Genomic DNA, 21,075 nt, shown 5'->3' with positions numbered 1-21,075 from the left:
GGCTACTGGCACCGGTGCTGAAGAACTGGCAGGGGTGTGGGTGAAATACAGGGGTGCAGGGTGTGGGGTGGGTGCTGTGGGTTGCATGGGCTGCACGGGGTGGGATGGGGATTCAGGGGTGTGGAATGGGGGGTGCAGGGGGCGGGATAAGTGTGTGGGGTTGTGTAGGGTGCAAGGTGCAGGGCATAGGGTGCAGACACTGGGCTGCCAAGTCCCAGGCAGAAGGGTTGTTGCAGGTTGTGCAGGTTGTGCTGAGGTGAGGCCAGGGGAGGGAGGTTGTGGGGTGCACAGGGATCGAAATCCCACTGCAGCAGCAGCTGCTCTGCCCCAGAACAAGGATCTCTTGCTCCAGTTGCAATTCCAACACTCTCACCGTGCTCCTTGCCACCTCCAGCCTTGGGGCCTGCAAGCTGACAGTGCCTGCTCTTGTCTCACTTGGTTGGATTTCCCAAACTTGATCATGAGCCTGTAGGGAGGTTCCTGGGTTCCTGCTGGCAATATTGATCTTTGACGATCAACACTTCCTCTGGCTCTCTGATGCCCCAGGACAAGTCTTCGCACCTTGCCCCACGCACAGCCCCATGCCATGGGCAGTTTGCTCTTCTCTGAGGCCCAGAAAGCATTTTTCTCCACTAGCTGCCTGCAGGCCAGGGAAAATGCTGCATTTCAGGCTCTTTCTCAGAATTTCTAACATTTTCTCCATTGCTGTGCTGGGAACCTCCTGACCGAGATGAGCAGGAGCTTCTGCTGGGCAAGATGGACAGGGAGACACCCAGAGGCATACAGGGAGCAGCAGCTGGGCTAGGAATAGATCATGGGGGGCTGCCAAGGCAGCAGTGAATTCCCAGCCACCCATGGGATATCAAGGACACTAATTACAAGAGCTTGGAAGAGCAGCTCATTCCCAGAAGCCGAACATGTCCTACTGGCCAAGGACCAGTAGCAATGGGCACATGCCTACATGAAGGCAACAGGGATGCCCGTGTTCGGTCCCCTGCTACCAGCACATCTGCAGCACAGGCAGCTCATTTTGCAGTACTCCTGCTGTTGCCTTACAGCCTTCTTCCTCCTCCTCCTCCTCCTCCTCCTCCTAGGGCCAGCGTGGGGGCAGCACTCCTCACTAACTACTGCTTATTTTCCACGTAACTCTAACTGCAGGGCACAAGGAGGTGTGAAACCACCTCACACCACTGGCAGCAAAGAAATTCTTCGGCACTGGGAGTGTAGGGGTGGTGGTGCAGGAGGATGGTGTGTCTCTGCCCCTATATGTGCACAAAATCCAGCATTATTTATGGACAGGAAAAAGTTACAAAGGGGAACATTACAGGCTGAGTATACCTGGAGTAACACAGTGGCTGATTACAATTACTGACACTGCTGGGTGAGGTGTAATTAATATTGCAGAGTAATTACATGGTTACTTCATCTGTTTAAAAATAGATAAATATTCTCTGCTGAGTTTTCATGGAAAGCAGCAAACACGAACCCCAAAGTCGGAGCCTCGCACAGCTCCATGCAAGGATCCAGGAAAGCCAGAACACGACACTGGGGAAGAACTGAGGAGGAAAAAGGGAGAAATAGTGAAAGCAAAACAGAAAGTGGCTGGTTCCAGAAGCAGCCAAGTGATGCCAAGGGTACCTCAGGAAGCTGCACACCAGCAAAAACTATAATGGAGTCTGAGGTGCTGCACTTTGGCAGGCATGGGCAGCACTGCCATTGCCAAGATGCTGCCAGAGAGTGCTGCTGCCCTCCACCAAACCCAGCAGAAGTGGCATAAAGGCGATGGGCTTTGTTTTAAACAGATGAAGCACCTGCCCCTGCTACCACATCACTTGCCAGTGAGCTCCTGCTTGATCCTGGTGGATTTGACACTGCCAACTGGGCTCAGGCAGGGAGCCCAGTTGTGTTCCCAGCACAAGTGGAGGTGGTTGGAGCTGGTGAGGTGTTTCATCCAGCACTTCTGAGACTGCTGCAAAGAGCCCACTGGCTTTGCAAAATGCTGAGAGGCTCCCAGCAGGCAGTGATGTGAGCACCTGGAGACCCCCCCAGCGCCCGGGCTGGCCTGCCAGCCCCATCACTGGCCACCAACACATTGGCTGGGGCAGCCCGTGCGTGACCCTGCACGCTGTAGGCACCGCTTTCCTGGCTCTGGCATGTGTCTCCAGGCAGGATATGACACTAAGGACCAGAAAGAAGAAGTGTCCATTGCTCTTCCCTGGGTAGAAAACACTCACAGCTCCAGAGAACTCCCCAGGAAGGTTACAGCCAGACATTGTCACCCAGCTGTCAATGTGAAGGGGCTGTCCTGTGGGTCCTGGCAAGGAGATGGGATGGCAGGGAGCATAGGCAGCGTCAGCCAGAGCCTGCATAAGGAACCTCCCACATTGGCATCTGCCTGGCGAGGTTTGGCAATGGTGAGAGGGGCAGGGGGCAAGGGGAGTGCCCCAGGGAGATAAACTCTCCCTCCGGTGTCTCCGTTGCTTCAGTGCTTCTGACTTGGTGTCTTGTTTTGTTTTGTTTTGTTTTGTTTTTTCAAATGTGAAGACCTGAGATTGAGCGTGGGTTTTCCGTCTGCCACTGGATGCCGCAGCACAGGCTGGCCCGAGGCATCACCTTCTGTCCCCTTCCTTCACCACGTGTAGAGGCACCTGAATGGGGATGCAATTCCCGATACCAAGGCGTTGGCAAAGCTCCGAGCATTGCTCGGCACTGCTGGTCCCACTGGCTCCAGCTGAAGGGTCCTGCAGCGGTTCAAGGACCAGAAGAAAGTTCACAGAGACCTCATGATCTGTGTGGAAATGCTTCCCCTGTCCACAGTGGGGTTGAGGGGCTGCATTTTAGCAGCTGCTTGAGCTCGTGTAAGGGGTGGGGAAGGAGGTGGAGCTGACCCCAATGGGGCTCTCAGAGAGAGGTGTTTGGGGGGTGCCTACCGGCACGCTGACCCCCCGGGCCTCCAGGACGGCGGCAAGCAGGCGCTGCTGCTGCTGGCGCAGCATGTCGGCCATCAGCAGGGGCAGGGAGTTGAAGCTGGCACTGAGCTGCTCCAGCTTGGATTCCAGGCCACTGATCTGCTTTTCCAGGTCCTCACTGCGGTCATTTAGCTCGGTGATGAGGTCGTACATCACGTTCTGCATCTGGGGAGGGGACACAGGGGACAGTGGCAGGGTTAGCACCATGGCTGGAGGGGTTAGTGCTGCTGCTGCTGGCAGAGCTCATTCCTTTACCCCTTTCTGCCCTGAGAGCTGCCCCATCTCAGCCCGCCCCAGGTTGCAGCCCCTCCAAGGGTTCTGTGACTGCAGTTTTGCTCATGCTTGGCCATCAAAGCAAGGAAGCTCTGCTGGCCCTGTGCTGCTGAGAAGTGGTATCCCTTGCAAAAAGGGTTGCAGGGAACCCCTGGCTCATGTACGTGCATTTCCTCCTGCTTTGCAAGGGCAGCCGCCCCATAGCAGCTATTCCTTGCTGACATTTACTGAGTCGGAGCATTTTGAGGTCAGCCAGGCTGCTTTAGTTTTTCCGAGTGAAGAAAAACACTCAGGTAGTCTGGCCAAGCCCCAGGGTCCCTGTGGGACTTGCCTTCGAGAGGTCGACAAGGGTGTTGGCTTGGTCACTCAGCTTCCTCTGCTCCATCTTCACGCTCCGTAACCTGGGGAGAAGGAAAGAGCACATGGCTGTACTCCCTCCCCTGTTTCACAGTGCATCTGGAGACCTGCCTGCATCCCAGGCAATGGAAAACTGTCCCCACACCCCTGCCAGGGACAGGATCCTGGTTTATCTGGAGCTCAGTTTGCCCCCAGCCCACCGCACAGCCTCTTACTGGTGGATGGCTTGTAGGAACTTCCTCTGGTGCTTCCTGACTTTAGCATGGTCAATCTTCTTCAGCAGCTTGGTGTGCTTGTAGATAAGCCATGTTTCCCGCAGGACGTTGGCTGCTGCGTTCTTGATCTGAAAAGGAAGGGTTGCTGCAGGTCACCAGCCATGTGAGATTTCACAGAGACACTGGTCTGGCTCTGCTGTGAACCAGTGTTGCAAGAGCACTTGACCTGCCCCAGCTGGCGTGAGGCGCTCGGCTTTGCACCCGCACGGTGTCCTGGACTGTTGCAAGCGATGATGGGCAGCTCAAGCAGGAGTAAGAGAAGGCAGAGCACCCACATCCCCATCCTACTCTGCACTCATGCTCCAGCACCTGGCTCTTTGCCTACACACAAAGCCTCAAGAAAAAAAAATCCCCAAGTTTTTCTTGATTCCTGCACCCATCTGCCCTCTCGGCAGGTCCCAGTTGTGCTGCTGGCACTGGGACGTGACTCCGCAGACTCCCCAGCTAAACCGCAGCTCTGCTGCTCGTTCCAGGAGGAACTGGCTGTCGTCTGCCTGGCATGGAGCCTGCAGATCCATATCAATGGCCAGTGGAGTGGGGCTGACCAGCTGTTTTGCTTTCCCAGCCCGGTCACACCAAGGTCCTGACTATTCCTGGGGTGTCAGGGCTGTCTGGGGCTCTGCTCTCTGGGGTGAAGTGGGTGCCCTGGTTGCATACCACCACTGGTTTCCTTTCCAAGGGCTGCACTGATGCTCATTTTGCCACCATACCCTCTAAAACATATTCTAGTGTGCAGAGCCCATTATATGACACGCCACTGTTGGTTTGCCAATGCTTTGCCATGACAAAGCTGCCGAGACCAGAGACTTCCTGCAGCTCCCGCAGGCTACCAGGGATGTGACACCAGACCCTGTATGACAGTGACCCCATGGATGCCCCACTGCAGGCTCTGGGTCCCTCCTCAGGGGAGCCTCACCATGTGGTTCTTATCCGTAGTGGGCACTTAATCACTGACATCCAGTTTTCTTCCTGACACCAAGAGAAGTGAGATCATGCTCTGGAAGAGGAGGGAGTATGCTCCTAGAGGGAGTGTCACCTAAATCCCTGCAACAGAACTGGTGCTCTTTGTCTCAGTGTAACACTTGTGCCTGTGCTGCATCCACAGCACTTGGACAACATCCTCAGCAGCGGTACCTGCAGGACCCACATCCAAAGATGCCAACACCTTCCTCTCCTGTTGTACCCTCACTCAGAGATGCTTCCGCCTTCTTCCACTGTGGTACCCACAGGATCCAGAGGTGCTTACACCTTCCTCCTGCCATGGTAGCCCAAATCCCCAGCTCCTGGCACACAACATGGCCCCCACTCCTGCTGTCCCCCATGGCACCTTACCCGCTTTGTCAGTTGTGTATCCATCATGAAGTTGTGGACGTGCTTCTCAGCTTTGGTGAGCTCCAGCTTCCTGGCCACCACAGCCACCACCAGTGCTGTACATCCAGCACCCTGTGCAGGGACATCAGTTGGGGAAACAGTTTGTTATCTTCTTGTAACACCAGCACTCCCACCCTCATCCTTGCAATCCACTAATTAACTAAAGCTACATGTCCTCCCCATTATCCTAACAAGGAGATATTACAGAGCCTGGATGTCCTTGAGTGGCTGATGATAGGCTGTGTAACTAATGGCAGAGGCCAGGGCTATTAACAAGGTCAGCAGTGGTCAGTGGTGAGCCTGTGCCACTGTGGGCCAGAGATCTGCCCCGTGCCAGTGCCCTGTGAGATGGGGAGCCCTCCACTCCCAAGAGAGGTCTGGAGTGGGAGAGCAGTGGGGAAGCACCAGGCGACATGGGTGAGAGCAGAGAAGAGGCTCCAAATCAGGACCCTTCAAACTGCCATGCATCCCAACTGCACTAGCTGGGAACTCGCTTATCCCAGCAATCAGGGCCAGATCTGTGTGGCAGCCATCATCTCCAGTGCACATTTGTGCCAAGGTGCTCTTTGCAGAGCCTCCATGCTGTGCTCCTGAGCTCTGCCTGCTGCTGCTCCTACCAGCTGAGTCGCTTCCCCCTAGTGCTCTGGCAGAGTGCTGTCAGCCTGGCAAGCTCTCCTTAATTTAATAAAGAGTCATTAATTAACCTCATACCCTGAGCTGAATCCTTCAGCATCCTCAAAGGTCCTGCTGCACACTCTCAACTCCCGCCACCTCCCTGTTCCTGGCAGGGCGACCACCCCTGGTGCTGGGAGTGGGGAAGCCCAGCAAAGCCTCCAGCTCCAGTGGACACGAGTGTCTCCGTTCCCAGGGGTGGGGGGGCTGTGCTGGGTGTGGGGGGACACTTTGCCAGATGGTGTCTCACTTCAAAGTAACCACTGGTTAGGGAAGAGCTCTGGGAGCCTGCAGCACCGGAATCCCCTCGGCTGAGCCAGCAGCTTCTCCTCTGCTGGCAATTGCTGCATCACCCCATCCACAGGGATTTTCTCCCTTGCTTGGCTCCCACCACTAACAGCAGCCTTGCTGCATCTGACCTCATCCAAGACTGATCAAGGACTTGCAGATAATACAGAATTAATACCCCTTGGTGGAGCCTCCACAACTGATGGTACTCATGGGGTGTCAGCTCGGGCTGCCCTAGCTGGGAGGAGGGATGGCTCCATCCCCAGGGCCTGGAGCTGAGGCAGGCAGAGCCAGGGTGCTGATGGCTGGGGTGGATCTGTGGAGGAGCTGTGACCACAGGGCCCCCAGCTGCTCCTTCAGCAGCCTGGGCTAGAAAGTCCCACAAGCCAGGAGATCTCATCAGCGCCTTGGGGCAGGTACGCTGGAGGCCCTGGAGAATGGTGACCTTTTGGCCAGAAGGAAAGGAAGCCATGGCAGATGAGCAATGGAAGCCAGATGGTATGGACCGGATGGCCAAGGGATACTCAGGTGCCCTTCTGCTCCCTGGTGACATCCACCAGGGACTCCACCAAGGGCCTCCTACCTTACTGAATGTGGGTCCAAATCCACCTGAAATTCATCAGCCGAGACAACTCTATCAACTTCCAGGCTATGAGACCTCAGACCTGAAGCCATTAGGCCTTGTACGTGGACAAAACAGGTGGGAAACAGGTCCCCGTAAAATCCAGTGGCCCTGCCTCTGCAATGGAGACAGGCAGAGCCCACAGGATGGACAACCAGCTTGGCATGGCCCTTACCATGATGCCAGTGAGCAGGCAGACTCCCTTCCCACAGTAGGTGTGTGGGACCATGTCACCATAGCCAATGGAGAGGAAGGTGATGGAGATGAGCCACATGGCACCCAGGAAGTTGCTGGTTACATCCTGCTGGTCATGGTACCTGCCAAGGAGACACGGACATCAGCGTCACAGCAGGGGACAGGGATGGATGTGGCAGAAATGGGGGTACCGTGGCTTCCCCAGCGCGGGCTGTGCACAGGGTACAGGATTAACAATACAGTGGGATGTGCCATAGTAGCAGTGGTTGCACAACTTCTGGCACTGGAAAACCCGCATGGACAAAATGAGAGCAAAAACTCAGTGGAAAGGGCTTCTGCTTTCAGTCAGGCCTGTCACCACATCCCAGTCCTGTCGGGTGTCCCCAGTGTCATGTGCTGCTGCAGTGAGAACTGGCTGATGGGAGAAAGAGCTGTGGCTCTGCAAAGCCCCTGACCACAGCAGCCCACCGTGGGCATCCTCGCCTGCATCCTGCTGGTGCTGCAGCCTGGGCTGTGCAGCCCCAGAAGACTGTACTGTCAGCAGCCCCAGCAGAACTTCTAGGGATGGATCCTATCGAGCCTCTGGCATGTGTTTGGCTTTCAGGAACAGGGGAACAGCTCACACGCTCAAGACACAGCATATGTGGAGTGGCTGCAGCTTTGGGAATGCTGCAAATTTTCCAGGTCCCTGCTGAGATGTGAGGTCAATGACCACTCCGGCTGTCTCAGACATTGGCTGTGGCTCCTCCAGCAAACACGCAACCAGGGGCCCCAGCTGCCTCCAGCTCCCCAGGGCTGGCGCAAGCACAGCCAAACCATGCAGGTACGTTTCCTGAGGGATGCGGTGCCGACTCCTGGCAGCGGAGCAGAGCCTGGCCCAGTCTGCAGTGGGACTCAGCCCTAAGTTGGCAGGGGCAGGCAGTGCCTTTACCCCACTATCAACAGGATGGTTGTTCTCCTGCCTCTCTGGCAGGCTTCTCCCAGCCTCTTCACAGAATCCAGAGAGGGAAAACAGATGGAGCTTTTGGCAATCCCGGCTCCAAGATCATCACTCGCAGAGCAGTTGGGTTTTCTCCTCTTCTGAAATGTTTTTCCCTCAACTGGAGACTCAAATGAAATCCTGGTTCAGGAGAAAGCACCCTCAGCCATGGTGAGACTCACTCTGGGCAGGGTTGGCCAGGGGAGCTAGAGCCCATAAGCACAGTGGAGCTCCCCAAAACTCCAGCGCCAGCAGTGGGGCATGCACGCTTATCCCGGCCAGTGTACTCTCCTGAGGAGAGCTGAGCCCACCTCATCCCGCAGGATGGAATGTCCTGAGGGGACAACCCCGAGAGCATCATGCTGGACAAGGGAGTTATAGGCCTACTGGACAGAGGGGCATTTACTCTTCTGAGCAGCACTTTGAGCAAGAATTGATAAACCAGAGGGGCTGGCATGTGCCACAGCTGGTGTGGGCAGGAAGAGGGGCCACCTGCTTATGCCAAGGGTTGCTGCAATCAGTCAGACCCCAGCACCACTTTCTGTTGTCCCGTTGTCCGCCCGCCCCCACTAAGGCCATGGCCACCCTCACAACTGTGGCGGCTGCGAGCATCACCCTATTGCCACGCCATGCCACTGTGGTAGCACCATCCCGGCTGAACCGACCCCATCGCTTCGGGCAGCCGCAGCCGGTGCTCGGGGCTGGCTGCAGCCCCGTCCGGGAGCGGGCTGGCTGCACGCCCAGGCACTCGCCCAGGCACACGTGCGAGCCCCCGTGCGCGCCGTCGGCGGGCAGCCCCGGCAGCGCTGGCGGCAGCGCAGGCACCGCGGGCGGCGGTGCGGTGGCCGGGCGAGCGGGCGAGGTTGCTAAGCGACTCTCTGCCTTCGGAGAGGTGCGGCCCCGCGGCGCGCACGGGAGGATGCTGCGCCCACAGACACTGGAGACCACAGTGCCGAGGAGACGTGCCACGGCCGTGCCACCCCAGCCCGAGGACCATGTCTCGGAGAGGCACAGCCACCTCTAAGCTGCCTGGCCCCAGCGGGTGCTGGTTGGGAATGGTCCTGCAAACCACAGCAAATTGGTTTCCAGTGCCAGTGACATCGGTGTGCACAGGGGGACACATCCGGGGTAGCCGTTGTGGGAGCTGTGTGAGCCCCAGGGCTGGTGTACGCACAAGGGGTGTTGCATCCCTCACGCATGGAGCATGTCCCAGGGGTTCTGCGTTCCCCCAGTCCTGCATCCCCCAGGACTGACGCATCTCCAGCCCACCTGGGTTCGCTTCTGCCACTCTGTACATAGAGGGAGGTGATGGCAACTGCGGTGCTGATGATCTGCAGTGCCTTGTCGGCAGAATTTCTGGGTTTTTTTGTTTCTAATAGTTCTTAATTGCATTTTCCAGCCTAAGCCTCACCAGGTGTGGGATTACCCTCCCGTGTATGTCCTGGGTGCCTGTCTGCCTGCTCCCTGTTTAGGAGGCATAAACCACAATTTCTCAAACACAATTAGGTAGTGCCTGAGGATCCAGCTCATAAGGAGAGCATCATTAAGGGAGGCAGGAAGGCAAACACAGCCAGTAAAAGCTCATAAAATCTCAGTGTGCCATCCCACACCACTGCTGCAGCACTTACAGCTGCCCTAATGCCCCTTTGCAGCATGACCAGAGCAATGGGTCCCACCCTGGGGAAGAGGAGGGGTGGCCTTCCTCTCACTTTGCAAGCAATCTGGGTGTCCCAGGTAACCCTGGGGTGCCAGCTGGTGTGATCCCACCAAGTTAGTTCCATCCTTAGTTCCAAGGATGACACAAAGCTGCCACAAAAGGACAGCTTGTGGAGGACCTGCCCTCCCTGCCCCAGGTGCTGCTGGCACCTTGCACTGTGGCTGTGGAGAAAACCTTCTGGCACAGCACTGGGATGCCACCAGCGCAGCCCCCTGGTTCCTTCAGTAGACAAAGAGTGGTGGCAGGTCCCTGAGAGATGGAGGTGCAGTGATACCCACCAGGCCGGTCGCCACAGCAACCCCGGTGCTGAGCACGCCGATGCTGGCATCATGCCATCAGGCTGTGGGTTTGTCACCGCAGTGTTGTCATGGCAGTCAGTTTCAGTGATGCTGGAGCCTGAGCCAGGCCCTGTCACTCACCATCAGCACCTCTGGCCTCTCCCCATACACAGCCCCCCAGGCTCCCACCATTCTCCATGTCCCCCACCTGTGCTCCTGGGGCTTCTGGCACCACACACTGTCCCCTTGTACGAGGACCCTGCCTGGCCCAGGTACTGCACTGTGAGGACAGTGCTGACCCTGCTCTGCTTCCTGCCTGTGTAGACAGTTTATCATCTGATAATAACAGGGCTCAGTGGAGGGAACCCGTGGCTGCTGAGGCTCCAGAGCCCTGCATCCCTCCGGCTGGGTGTTGGGACACCACATCTCCATTGAGCATCCCAAACTGCCATGAATCCTGAATCACAAACTGCTGAGCATCCAGAACCACTGCACATCATCATGCACATCCTGAACCATTGCACATCTTGAACCATGAAGCATCCCAAACCTCTGCACATCCCAAACTGCTGCTTGTTGTGCTGTCCTGAACTGCCGAGCATTCCAAACCACCAAGCATTCCAAACTGTTGAGCATCTTGAACTGCCGAGCATCCTGAACTGCCAAGCATCCTGAACTGCCACATACCCCAAACCATTGCTCATGCCAAACCGCTGTGAATCCCAAAGCACCCCAATTCCAGTGCATCCTAAACCCCTCTCACCTCTCACACACACGGACTGTCCATGCAGCAATGATCCAGAGGGAAATGCTGAAGACCAGCAGCACTGTCCCAGGGCAGATGGTCATGAGTGTCTTCATGACAAAGCGGGTGTTGAAGTTAATTTTGTTGAGTGCCCCAATGCTGCGTGAGGAGGCATCAGTGAAGAGCTTGCTGTGCAGCAGCATCACCCGAGCAATCAGGTAGAGGCGCAGGAACATGGGGATGGACAGGATGATGTCCACATCAGCCTCTGCCCGAGAAGGTGTGTAGGAGAAAGCCAGGCGAGCTGTCCAGAAAAATTTGTACTCCCCAGGGATGGGGTGTATGGCACAAACCAGCATCTCCAGGCTGATGTAGAGGATGCGCTCATAGGTCATCGCTATCCGCCAGTCGTCAGCTCCGTTGTCGATCACAAAGAGCTACCAAGATGCAAAACCACACGATTACTAGTGGCCCCAGACAACTTGCCCACTGGGATCCCTCCCTCCATAGACAGTGGGGGTCTGACACCAGAGCCAAAAGCAGCTGGGTGTGGTTTATCCAGGAGTGCTGGGGATGGACGGAGAAGAAAAATGTGGGAATGAGCCACCGCCAACCTCTCTGCTGCCCTGCTAAAGTGTGTTGGGCATGGTCACGTTGCAGGGGACACCAAAAGCTTTAAGGTGCCCAGAGCACACACCCAGGCACAGCATGGGGACAGCTCACTCAAACTCTGTCTGGCAGGAGCCCACCTCCCAAAATGTCCCCCTCACCCAGGCCACGGAGATGGGCAAGCCGTGGTGCCACAGAGCACCAGCATGAGCCACCCCAGCCCCTGTGCTCCTGGTGCTGCACTGATTTCACTGACAGTCACCTGGGTGCCAGGGCAATTTCTGGGGAGTGAACGCCACAGCGAGAGCATCCAGCTGCCGGCGGAGATGGGATCCAGTTGTCATGGCAACTGACAGTTCATCCTGGGTACACCAGCTCCTCTCCCATCATCAGTGATGGAGTTGGGGTCTCTGCAGGAGCTGGGGAGATGGCAGCTCAGTTGGCCTCTCTGGGATGCTGTCAGAGCCCTGGGAGTCACCCACCCTCTCCTGCCTCGGCAGGGCTGTCCTGAGGCTGCCATCGGCTTCTCCCTGGTGTGGTGGGGACACCAGTATCACCCACAGCAGCAGGGATGTGCTCAGGGCCTCTCTGCAAGCAGCACTTGGCAAAGAAGCCACCAGGAAGGGATCCAAGGGGGATGTGGCAGCCGGTGCTACTGTCCACGTCCCCAACCCTGCAAGCATGAAACGATGCTGGCTTGCTCACTGATCCAGGGCTGCACACAGCCAGGGCAGCGGATGACTGGTGGGTGGGGAGCATGGCCCCAGCTGGCACTGAGCCCAGGAACAACCCTCCTGCCCTGCCAGAGGCCTCAGTGCACCTGTGCCAGCCGCCTTGCTGGCATGGCACAGCACTTGGGGCTCTCCCTGGGGATGGCAGGAGCCACCAGGACTGACTCATGGAGTGGCTGTCCCAGCCACCTCCCTTTCTGTAGGGAAAACTCTGCTCCTTTTAGCTGCTTTGTTTGAGAAATTGTTTACAAAAATGCTCCAAGCTGTCAAGGGAGATCCTCAGGCATTTAGCAAGCTGACAGCCTATTCCTTCCTGGAAAAGGGTGTTAAAATAAACAAATTAGCAAGAGGGAAAAGGCAGGAGCCTTTTGACTGCATGGTGGGGGGTGGCATAAGCCAGGGAAGGGAAGGAGCAAGAGAGGATTTGGGCAGGATTCCCCTGAGCCAGCCCCTCTCAGTTCTGTACCTGTAAAGCATCAATATGGGTTTCCATGGAAACCTAGTGTGGTTCAGTGGTACCCAAGGGGGCATTCCCCGACATATCCAGCATCACTGGCTCCAGCAGGGGAAGGAACAAGAGTGTCAGCCACCACATCTCCAGACAAACAAAGCCCAAGGAAAGCTACCAAGACACCTCATGGGGACTAAAGTTTCACCAAAAGTGTAAACAGCCCCAGGCACTCCAAGTACAGGGACAAGGGGTCTCTGCCCCCCCAAAACACCTTGGCAGGAGATGGCAGCATTGCCAGCACTGCTGTCCTTCACATGTTGTGATGATAGTGTGGTGCTGGCAGAGGATAGCAGAGAAACTGAGGCACAGGAAGACCCTCAAGTATCCCAAAGGACTAATTAACACAATTAGTAGGATGATAGAATCACAGACTGGTTTGGGTTGAACAGGACCTTAAATCTCATCTTATTCCAACCCCTTTCATGGGCAGGGACACCTTCCACTAGACCACGTTGCTCCAAGCCCCGTCCAACCTGGCCTCGAACACTTCCAGGGATGAGGCAGCCACAGCTGCTCTGGACAAGAGAGGAAGAGGGAATCCTGAGGGAAGAGGCTGAAGTCATTGTTTCCCAGAGGCTGGGAGGTCTGAAAAGTGCCTTGGCCAGGGAGCACAGTTCCCCACCTTGGCTGAGAGGTACAAGAAGTTGAGGATTTACAGCTCTGGCAGCCCCATTCCATTCAGCTGGATTATCAACAAGTCCTTCAGAACACTTTATAACACATAGGGCAACCAGCAGCCAGCACAACTTCCTTTGGAGCAGATCAAGTCAAATTCATCTAATTCCCTGTCTTGACAGTGTAACTGGCCTGGCAGAGCAGCCAGGACCATGGTGAGGTTCAGTCCCCATGTGCAGAGGGACAGCAGTGGGACTTTGGCTCTGGTCAAGGCAGGAGAGGTGGGATGACCTGTGTGTCGCCTGGGTGGATGTTGTGTTTGCACAACCCACTGCCAGGAACAACAAGCGGAGGAAACACTGAGCACCAGGGGCACGGCTCGCCCGGCTGACCCCAACCACCGTCATCCCAGGGTAAATATTATCCCAGCAAGAACCAGAGCTCTCAAATATTTGCCTTGAGTACCTCACCCCCAGGCTTGGTCCCCATGCAGGCAGGCTGAGCTGGACTGGGGGCTGCCCGGACAGAGGCAGGCAGGGAGTGGGATGCTGCTGCCAGCAAAACCCCTCAGTCCCCCAGCCCCAGGAGGGACAAGGTGGGATTATGGTGCACTCAGGGCCAGGGGCTTTGACATCCCTTCCCAGGATGCTCCTTCTCCTGACTGGTGATTCATTCCTCCCGTGCCCAAAACAGGCTGGCATTGTGCCAAAGCTAGGTCGCACAGGGAAGCACAGCCTTCCTGGAAAAAACTAGGAGTCCTTTAACTTCCCAGGGAGGAAGAGAGTGTGCAGCCCTGATTAGAAAAGGATTTCATGGCTTTTCTTGGCACTTTGACTGGTCTGAGCCATTCCTGGTTACAGTCTCCCCAAGCCACCAGCAAATCTGCCAGGCACCCGGGGCCCAGACAGACCCCCTTGGTGCCTGGTCTGACTGCCCCCCAAGAATCCTCACTGCCCCCCAAGACCCTGACAAAGAGGAAGGAGTCTCCAGGATGGAGCAGGATGCGAGCTCAGGTACTGTGTCCCACCCAGGTGGTCGGCAAACCCCACAGCAGCCCCTTGCTAGGCACTGGTGATGCCAGGACCTACCTGCACCTCCCGTGTGTGATAGGCGATAATGAGGCCCAGCAGGATGACGGTGGAGAGGCTTATAAGGCATTTCAGGGCCAGGGAGAACATGGAGTCCTGCAGGGTGAAAGCAGGGAAGGCATTAGGAGGTACACAGCTGTGGGACTCTGCTGGCACTGGACTCCACACCCCAAAGAAGATGCTGCCCCCCAACACCTGCTGTCCCTGTCCTCAATAGCACTTTTGCTGCTTCAGCTTCCCCCCCAAGCAGCTCGGCATGGTAGTAAGGGCACATAAGTACCACCAGCATCACTGGCACCGCTGGTACCACCAGCACCACATGCCCTCTCTCCAAAACTCTTTTTTAATTCTCTTCTGCCGAGTGCAGTTCCCAGCCTCCCCTCTGAGATGTGCGATGCCAGTGCCCTGGCCCCGTCTAGCCTGAGCCCAGTGTTATGGTATCCAAACAGATGATCTAACTAGACCCTCCTGCTGCTTAGTCTTATGTAAATTAAACCAGCCCCTGATTCGCTGATGGCTGAACTGGTGGGTCCCCAGAACCCCACTGGGAAAAGCAGGAGTCACTGTTCCCTTTGGATACTGGTAAACTCACGTGCGTGCCAGCCACAATCCAGCCCCACTGATGCTAGGGCATTGGCAGCCCTTCACCAAGGTGTTATTCCCAAACCAACCCCCTCACTACTGCACTACACACCTCCACACCATCCCCAGCATGCCGAGCCCCAGCATGGTGAGGCCTGGCACACTCATGGCATGCTAATAAGACCTGGCACACTCATGGCTCCCCAGCGTGCTGGGCTGGCTTCAGCCTTGCTTGGCTCCCTCTCCCCAGTGCTCCTCATCTCCACAGGGTGTTTGCATGCAGAGAAGGGACTATTTGCTGCGGAGGCGGCACTGCATTGTTAACAACTTGGCTCTGGCTGTGCAATTGTGTGGATATAATGGCTGGTGCTGAGAAAAGTGCTGGGACTAAACACTAGCTATTAACAGGCAAACTCTGGGGCAGCATCATGCCAAGGTGGCTCTAGCAAGACCCTTCCCAGGCACACAAACCCTGCCTGATGCACGGGCACCCACTGCCCCACCTGGCAAGTGTTACATACTATGTTTACCAATGCCTCCTGCCAGTGCTGGGTCTGAAGAGACCTGTCAGGAGGAGCCATTCCTGGATCCCATGCTCGCAGCAAACAACATGGGGTCTTGGCTGAAGTGGGGCAAGACCTTGGCACCCCTGGCACATGTCCTGTTCCACCATGTGGGTGGCAGGATGCTTCACTCTGGTGGTGTTGCACAAGTGGTGGGAAGCAGCAATATTGTCCTGTGGGCAGGAGAGGCCCTGTCCTGCCCACAATCGATTGACAGGCAGGGAGCAGGCAAACCCTGGCCACTTCCCAGTTCAGCCCTGGCACCCTCTGGCTGGGAGCATGAGGTGGCGTGGCTGGGGCCATGGGGCAGAGTTGGAGCTGTGCTGACATCCCCAAATGCACAGAGGCAGCCAGCCCTGATCACACGCACTCCCACACTCATGGTCATGTCCCTGCTGGTGAGTGCTGGTTTCTCACCGGGGGCTGTTGTGGGGGGATTTATACACGGTCGCTCGCTGCTGCAAATCTGGCCAAGGGCCTGCGGAGGCCGGAGCCAGGGACTCTCCTGCACCCTGTGGCTGTCGGCACAATTGTTTGTGTCACAGCGGGGCAGGGGCGCAGCAGCGTGTCACAGCTGCTGCATGGCAGCAGCGCTGACTCATGGGGTCTTCCCCAGCTGACACAGCAGCTCAGAGTCGTGGGGCCAGCGAGCACAGTAGCAGTACTGCTGGCAGCTTGGTAAGAGTGGACAGTCCCCCTGGCAGCAGGCATGCAGGCATGTGGAGCCTGTGAGGGCGGCTGCGACTCAACAGGTAGGAGATGCAGGTTGGGGGATGGTGGTTTGGCTTCGCTCCTGCCAAAGGGGAGTGGGAACCACCAGAAAAAGGTGCTGGCATTGAAGCATCTTTCTCTCTCAGCAAGGGTGCCAGGGATGCCAGCTTGGCACCAAGGCATGCCCCTGCCTCAGACAGAGCAGTGGAACTGCTGCCCGCAGCCCCCACACACCCACTGACCCTGGCAGCCATGGAAAGACGGGGCTCAGTAACCGCCCCATGAGGCACCTCTGTGGGGAGGCAGCAGGGCTCCCCAAACCCACAAGACCCCGGCAACATGCCTCCCTTCCTCCACCTCCTCTGCTCACACTGCCCTCCCCGCTGCCCATGCCGGATAATGGCAGGAAGTGGTGAGCAGCCCCTTCCCACCCTGCTTCTTCCCTTCCACTGGCGGCACCATGGCATGGGGACCCCCGCTGGCTGCACCCCAGCCCCCTCAGCAGTGCCGTCCCGCTGACGCCCATGGGTGCTGGTGGGGGTGCTGATGCCTTCCCCTTTCTGGATAGATATAAATAACATGACAGATGTCTATACAAAGAGTTATTCATATCGCTGCCAACCAGCGCAGCCTGGGAGCAGGAGCTGGAAGGGACGTGGGGGGGAGAATTATAAATAAAAGACACTGTCCTGCAAAAAAAAAATGGAAAAAAAAAGGCAGGAAAGGGTGTGGGGGAGGAGGCGGAGGAGGGAGGGGGTGCTTTGCTGCACCGCCGAGGGCACAGTGTTTTTGAGGAGTGCACTGCCATGCCAGCAACAGGCACCACAGACCTCAGTGGGTCGGTGCCTGCTGCTGCAAGTGCATGGGGCAGGACTCGATAGAGCACCCACCAGCACACAGCCCCCACGCCTCCAGCCAGGTGGTCATCCTGTCCAACACCTGTGGCTGTGGCATCTACTAAAGCTCTGGAACATCCTGTCACTCACCAGCCAGCCTGTCTGACCCTGCTCCACTCCAGATGGGCCAAAGAGCTCCATGTTTATCCCATGGGATACTAGATGAAGCAAATGGCTCCATGCTCACCCCACCAGGCACCATCTGGTGCCACCAGCCCCGCACACACACACCCCTGGCCCCGTTGGTACCTTGGAGTAGAGCCCCCAGGAGAGCTCGGTCTCAATGACCATGACGACAATGCCAAACATGCCGAAGATGAGCGCGTAGTCGCTGAGGCGCTTCCTCTTCTCGAACAGTGCCCGGCGGTGCCCAAGCCGGTAGCCAATGTTCTGTGCCTTGCGCTTGGGCCCCTTGGCAAAGGTGGTGGGGGCTGGCCGGGCAGGCGGGCGGGTGGGACGGTGGGTGGCAGGTGCATGGTTGTCCTCGCGTGAGACAACAATTTCAGGCGGTTCCCCGGCACCAAAGAGCTGCAGGGGTTGTGCCTCCGGCTCGGCCTCGATGAGGTTCCGTCGGGATGCGCTGAGTCGACTGAGGGGCTTCATCACCCCCCCGCTGTACTTGCAGGAGCTCATGGCAATCTCGGTGAAGGGGTTGCTGTCCCGCCGATGAACCAAGGGGCTGGGCTGCCGGTGTTTGCTGCTAGCCACCCCAGAGCCCGCTGGGTGGTCGCCGAGGTTGAGCTGGCTGCCGTGGCGGGAGGAAGGGTGGAGGGCGGCGGGGGCGGCGGGAGGAGGAGGAGGGGCCCGTAACGACCCGGGCGAGGAGTGCAACAGGCTGTGCTGGAGCGGCGGCAGCGCGGAGGGCGGCGGCGGTGACCGTTCATCCCCCGGTAACGGGCAGGGACACCGACCATCCTCCTCCAAGTCCCCCACGCCCGAATCGTGGAGATGCCCCGATGTCTCCATGACGGCGGTACCGGCGCCGCTTTACAGGGCACCGGTTCCGCTTTACTTGCCACCGGCCCCGTTCGCTGGATCATGAATGGGCTCCGTGCTCTCGCCGCTATCGCCGCCGCCACCGCCCCCGCCGCTGCCGCTGGCCCGGCCCCGCAGCGCCATTGGCCACGCTGGGGCTCCCCGCAGGCTGACATCATCCCCGCCCGCTCCCCGCTTTGTATCTCCCCCCCCATCACACCCCCGGTTCCTGCATCTCTGCGGGGTCGTTCGGGACTTGTAGTGCACCGGGTTGCACCAGTGCGCCCCGACGGACAAGTCCCGAACGACCCCTCATCTGTTTAACCCACTGAGTGCCCGCACGGGCATCTCCCCTCCTTTTATATAATCCCCTTAATCCTCTTAGAGGCTGGAGATTACGAGCAGCAGCTGGAGCAGGTGTTCCCATTCTGGGGGTGTTGGGGGTGTGTGTCTCACGATGTCCCCAAGGTCGGGGTCAGGCTAATGGTAGACCCAGAGTATGGGATACATATATATACATATATATATATATATATGTATATATAATCCCCCCTCAAAACCCCCAGCCCACCCAAGAACCACCACCCCCACCCCCCGTGCCCAGCTGTTGCAGGAGAGGAGCAGATATGAGTGCAGGAGTTTGGGAAGCAGATAATCTGTAGGGAATTGGCTGGTAGAAACACTATTAAAGGACACCATGAAAAATCCAGCTGGTGGACTCCCTGCTTGGACAGAAGGTATTGAACTGCACTTCTGCCTCCCAAAAGCTGGGAAGCCCATGGCGAGGGTGGGGCAGCATCACCTGTGTGTCCCTTCCCCAGAAATGAGACACAGGCCCAGCGTGGCAGCAGTTCTCAGTGTCAGAGCTTTATTCCAGAACAGGAAGCATTAGCAGGAGGTGGAGGGGGAGATGCTGAGGGGCTGGGGGGGGGGGAATTATGTGGTCCCCAAGCTCCAGTAGAGAGATGTGGAGCTATAGGCTCCTGTGGAGTGACTGCAACAGCATCTCCAGCTGCTCGCCCAGGGCCACCTTATCCCCGTCATTGGTGATCACCCAATCAAAGGCCACTCCCTGGTCCAGGCCGCACTCAGATTCAGCATCGTCCACCCCTAGCAGCACAGAGTCCAGGGAGGCCCCAAGGATGGTCAGGATCTGTCCATCTGTACCCCCACTATGGCCTCACCCTCCAGAGCTGGGGGGCTTGATCCAAAGCCTCTCACTTTGCTAGTGGAGGCTGTGCCCATGGGGCAACCCCAGTTTTGGTGTCACACTTGGGGAAGCTGCCCTTCACTTGCTCACCAGTGACAAAGACCCAGTTCCTCCTCTTCCTCGTCTCCTCAGTAGCCACCACCCGCACAGTCTGCACCACATCCCCATAGACATCCCGGAACCACTCCACATCCGAGAGGCGCCGTGTGTCACTCACCACCTGCGCAGGGGCTCCATCAGCACCTGTCCTCTGCCCCCAGAGCCCCTGTGCACCCCCCAAAACTCACCCACACTGGCTGCAGTGCCCCCTCCACTGCTGCCCGGCAGAAGAAGCCAGGGTCAGTGTGGCGCTTCTCCTCGCCCCAGCGGATCATGTCCTGGCGGAACATCTCCTTGTAGGCGCTGGCATCCAGGAGACGCTGGAAGTCAAGACCATGCTCCTGTGGGGAAGGGGGGTCAGCAGGCATGGCCTGGGCCAATGACCATGGCATGGCACAGCCATGGCTGTTGTGACAAGCCGTGCCTCAGCACAGCACGGCAGAATGGCATGGCTCACTACAGCACAGTGTGCAACAGCTTGGCACGATGTGGTACAGCACGATCAGGGGATGGCACAACTCGGCGCAGCATGTCCTGACACGGCTTGGTGTGGTGCAGCATGGCACAGCTCAGCACAGGATGGCAAAGCATCAGACGGCACAGCACAGTGCGGCAGGGCAGGGCACAGCTCAACACTGTGTGGCATGGTGTAGCGTGGCATGAGCACGGGAAGGCACAGAACAGCAAAGCACATGCCCTGGCACAACTCAGCGTGGCACGGCACGGCTCGGTGTGGTACAGCACGAGCGTGGGACAGCACAGCCCGGCACAAAATGTCCTAGCACAGCTCGGCGCGGCCGCGGTACCTTGGCGTACTGCTCCTTGAGGGGCCCGGAGAGGCGCAGGACGGTGCAGACGTCGGGGCCCAGCCTGCGGGAGAGGGGTAAGCGGGACGGGCACTGGCACCGGCTCCACTCGGCCAAGTGCCGGCCTCCCCGTCCTCCGGTGCCATCCCCGCAGCCCGCGCCCTCCCCGCGCACACCCCCGGCCCCAGCCGCGCCCCGCCCGGTACCGGCTCCGCAGCTCCTCGGCCACGAAATCCTTGCCCGATTTCCTCTTCCCGCTCAGCAGCAGCACCGCGCGCGGCGCCGCCATCGGCCCTCCGCCCCATGGCCCCGCCCCGCCGGCCCCGCCCCCGGCGGCGCGCCCGCCTCGCGGCGCCCCCTGCAGGGCAGAGCCGGCACCGCAGCGAGGGCGCCGCGCGTCCCCGCCGGGACACGGCGAGCCCGGGCCCCCCGCAGGATCCTGCACCCCAGGCAACCCTCTGTCCCCCTCCCTCCCAGTTCCTCCTTACACCCCCCATTCTCCTCTGAAGCTCCCTCTCCCCAGCATCCTGCTCCCCCCAACACCCCCTTTCCTCCCAGCATCTCCATTTCCCCAGCACTCTCCCCCCAACAAACCCTATGCCTCTTCTGCACCCCGCTTTCTCCCAGCATCCATTTCCCCCAGTACCCCCTTTCCTCTCCGAGCACCCTTCCTCCTCAACACTCCCTATGCCCCCTCTGCACCCCACTTTCTCAGCTGCCCCTCACTTCCTCCAGCACTCCCTTTTCCCCTTCACTGTTCCTCCTCTAAATCTCCATTTTCCCCCAGCACCCCCAATACCCTTTCTTCTCCCCCAGCAACCCCCTTCCCCTCCAATACACCACATTCCTCTCTGTCCCCCCTTTTCATCTGCACCCCCTCTCCCCCAACAGCCCTTCCTCCTCCCTGCACTCCTTCCTTCCCTCTCAGCACCTTTGCC

The 21,075-nt window shown here is 58.1% G+C and overlaps 2 protein-coding genes and 1 long non-coding RNA gene across 4 annotated transcripts; 1 reads left to right on the top strand and 2 right to left on the bottom strand.

Moving 5' to 3' along the window:
- Positions 1-1,047: 1,047 nt before the first annotated feature.
- On the bottom strand, positions 1,048-18,169 carry KCNN3 (potassium calcium-activated channel subfamily N member 3). The gene is made up of 8 exons (XM_032093630.1): positions 17,297-18,169; positions 14,296-14,391; positions 10,760-11,178; positions 7,003-7,144; positions 5,207-5,317; positions 3,815-3,942; positions 3,574-3,643; positions 1,048-3,134 (listed from the first exon to the last, which is right to left on the bottom strand). The coding sequence occupies exons 1-8, from the start codon at positions 18,011-18,013 to the stop codon at positions 2,838-2,840; spliced, it is 1,980 nt and encodes a 659-aa protein (XP_031949521.1). The 5' UTR covers positions 18,014-18,169; the 3' UTR covers positions 1,048-2,837.
- LOC116436485 lies at positions 15,623-17,113 on the top strand. Its single transcript, XR_004237024.1, has 3 exons — positions 15,623-15,838; positions 16,057-16,192; positions 16,298-17,113. It is a non-coding gene; the product is annotated as an uncharacterized LOC116436485 (long non-coding RNA).
- A 697-nt stretch (positions 18,170-18,866) lies between the features above and the next one.
- Positions 18,867-20,454, bottom strand: PMVK (phosphomevalonate kinase). 2 transcript variants are annotated; one of them, XM_032093702.1, is made up of 5 exons: positions 20,344-20,454; positions 20,138-20,201; positions 19,520-19,672; positions 19,323-19,452; positions 18,867-19,132 (listed from the first exon to the last, which is right to left on the bottom strand). In XM_032093702.1, the coding sequence occupies exons 1-5, from the start codon at positions 20,424-20,426 to the stop codon at positions 18,996-18,998; spliced, it is 567 nt and encodes a 188-aa protein (XP_031949593.1). In that variant the 5' UTR covers positions 20,427-20,454; the 3' UTR covers positions 18,867-18,995. The 2 variants fall into 2 exon arrangements, with proteins under 2 accessions (XP_031949593.1, XP_031949594.1); XM_032093703.1 differs by having other exon boundaries at positions 19,520-19,651.
- Positions 20,455-21,075: the final 621 nt, after the last annotated feature.

This window comes from Corvus moneduloides, chromosome 29 (genome assembly GCF_009650955.1).
Source record: "Corvus moneduloides isolate bCorMon1 chromosome 29, bCorMon1.pri, whole genome shotgun sequence".
NCBI classification, from domain to species: Eukaryota; Metazoa; Chordata; class Aves; order Passeriformes; family Corvidae; genus Corvus; species Corvus moneduloides.
Note: the sequence above shows the minus strand (reverse complement) of the source record. Positions and strands in the feature narration are given on the sequence as shown.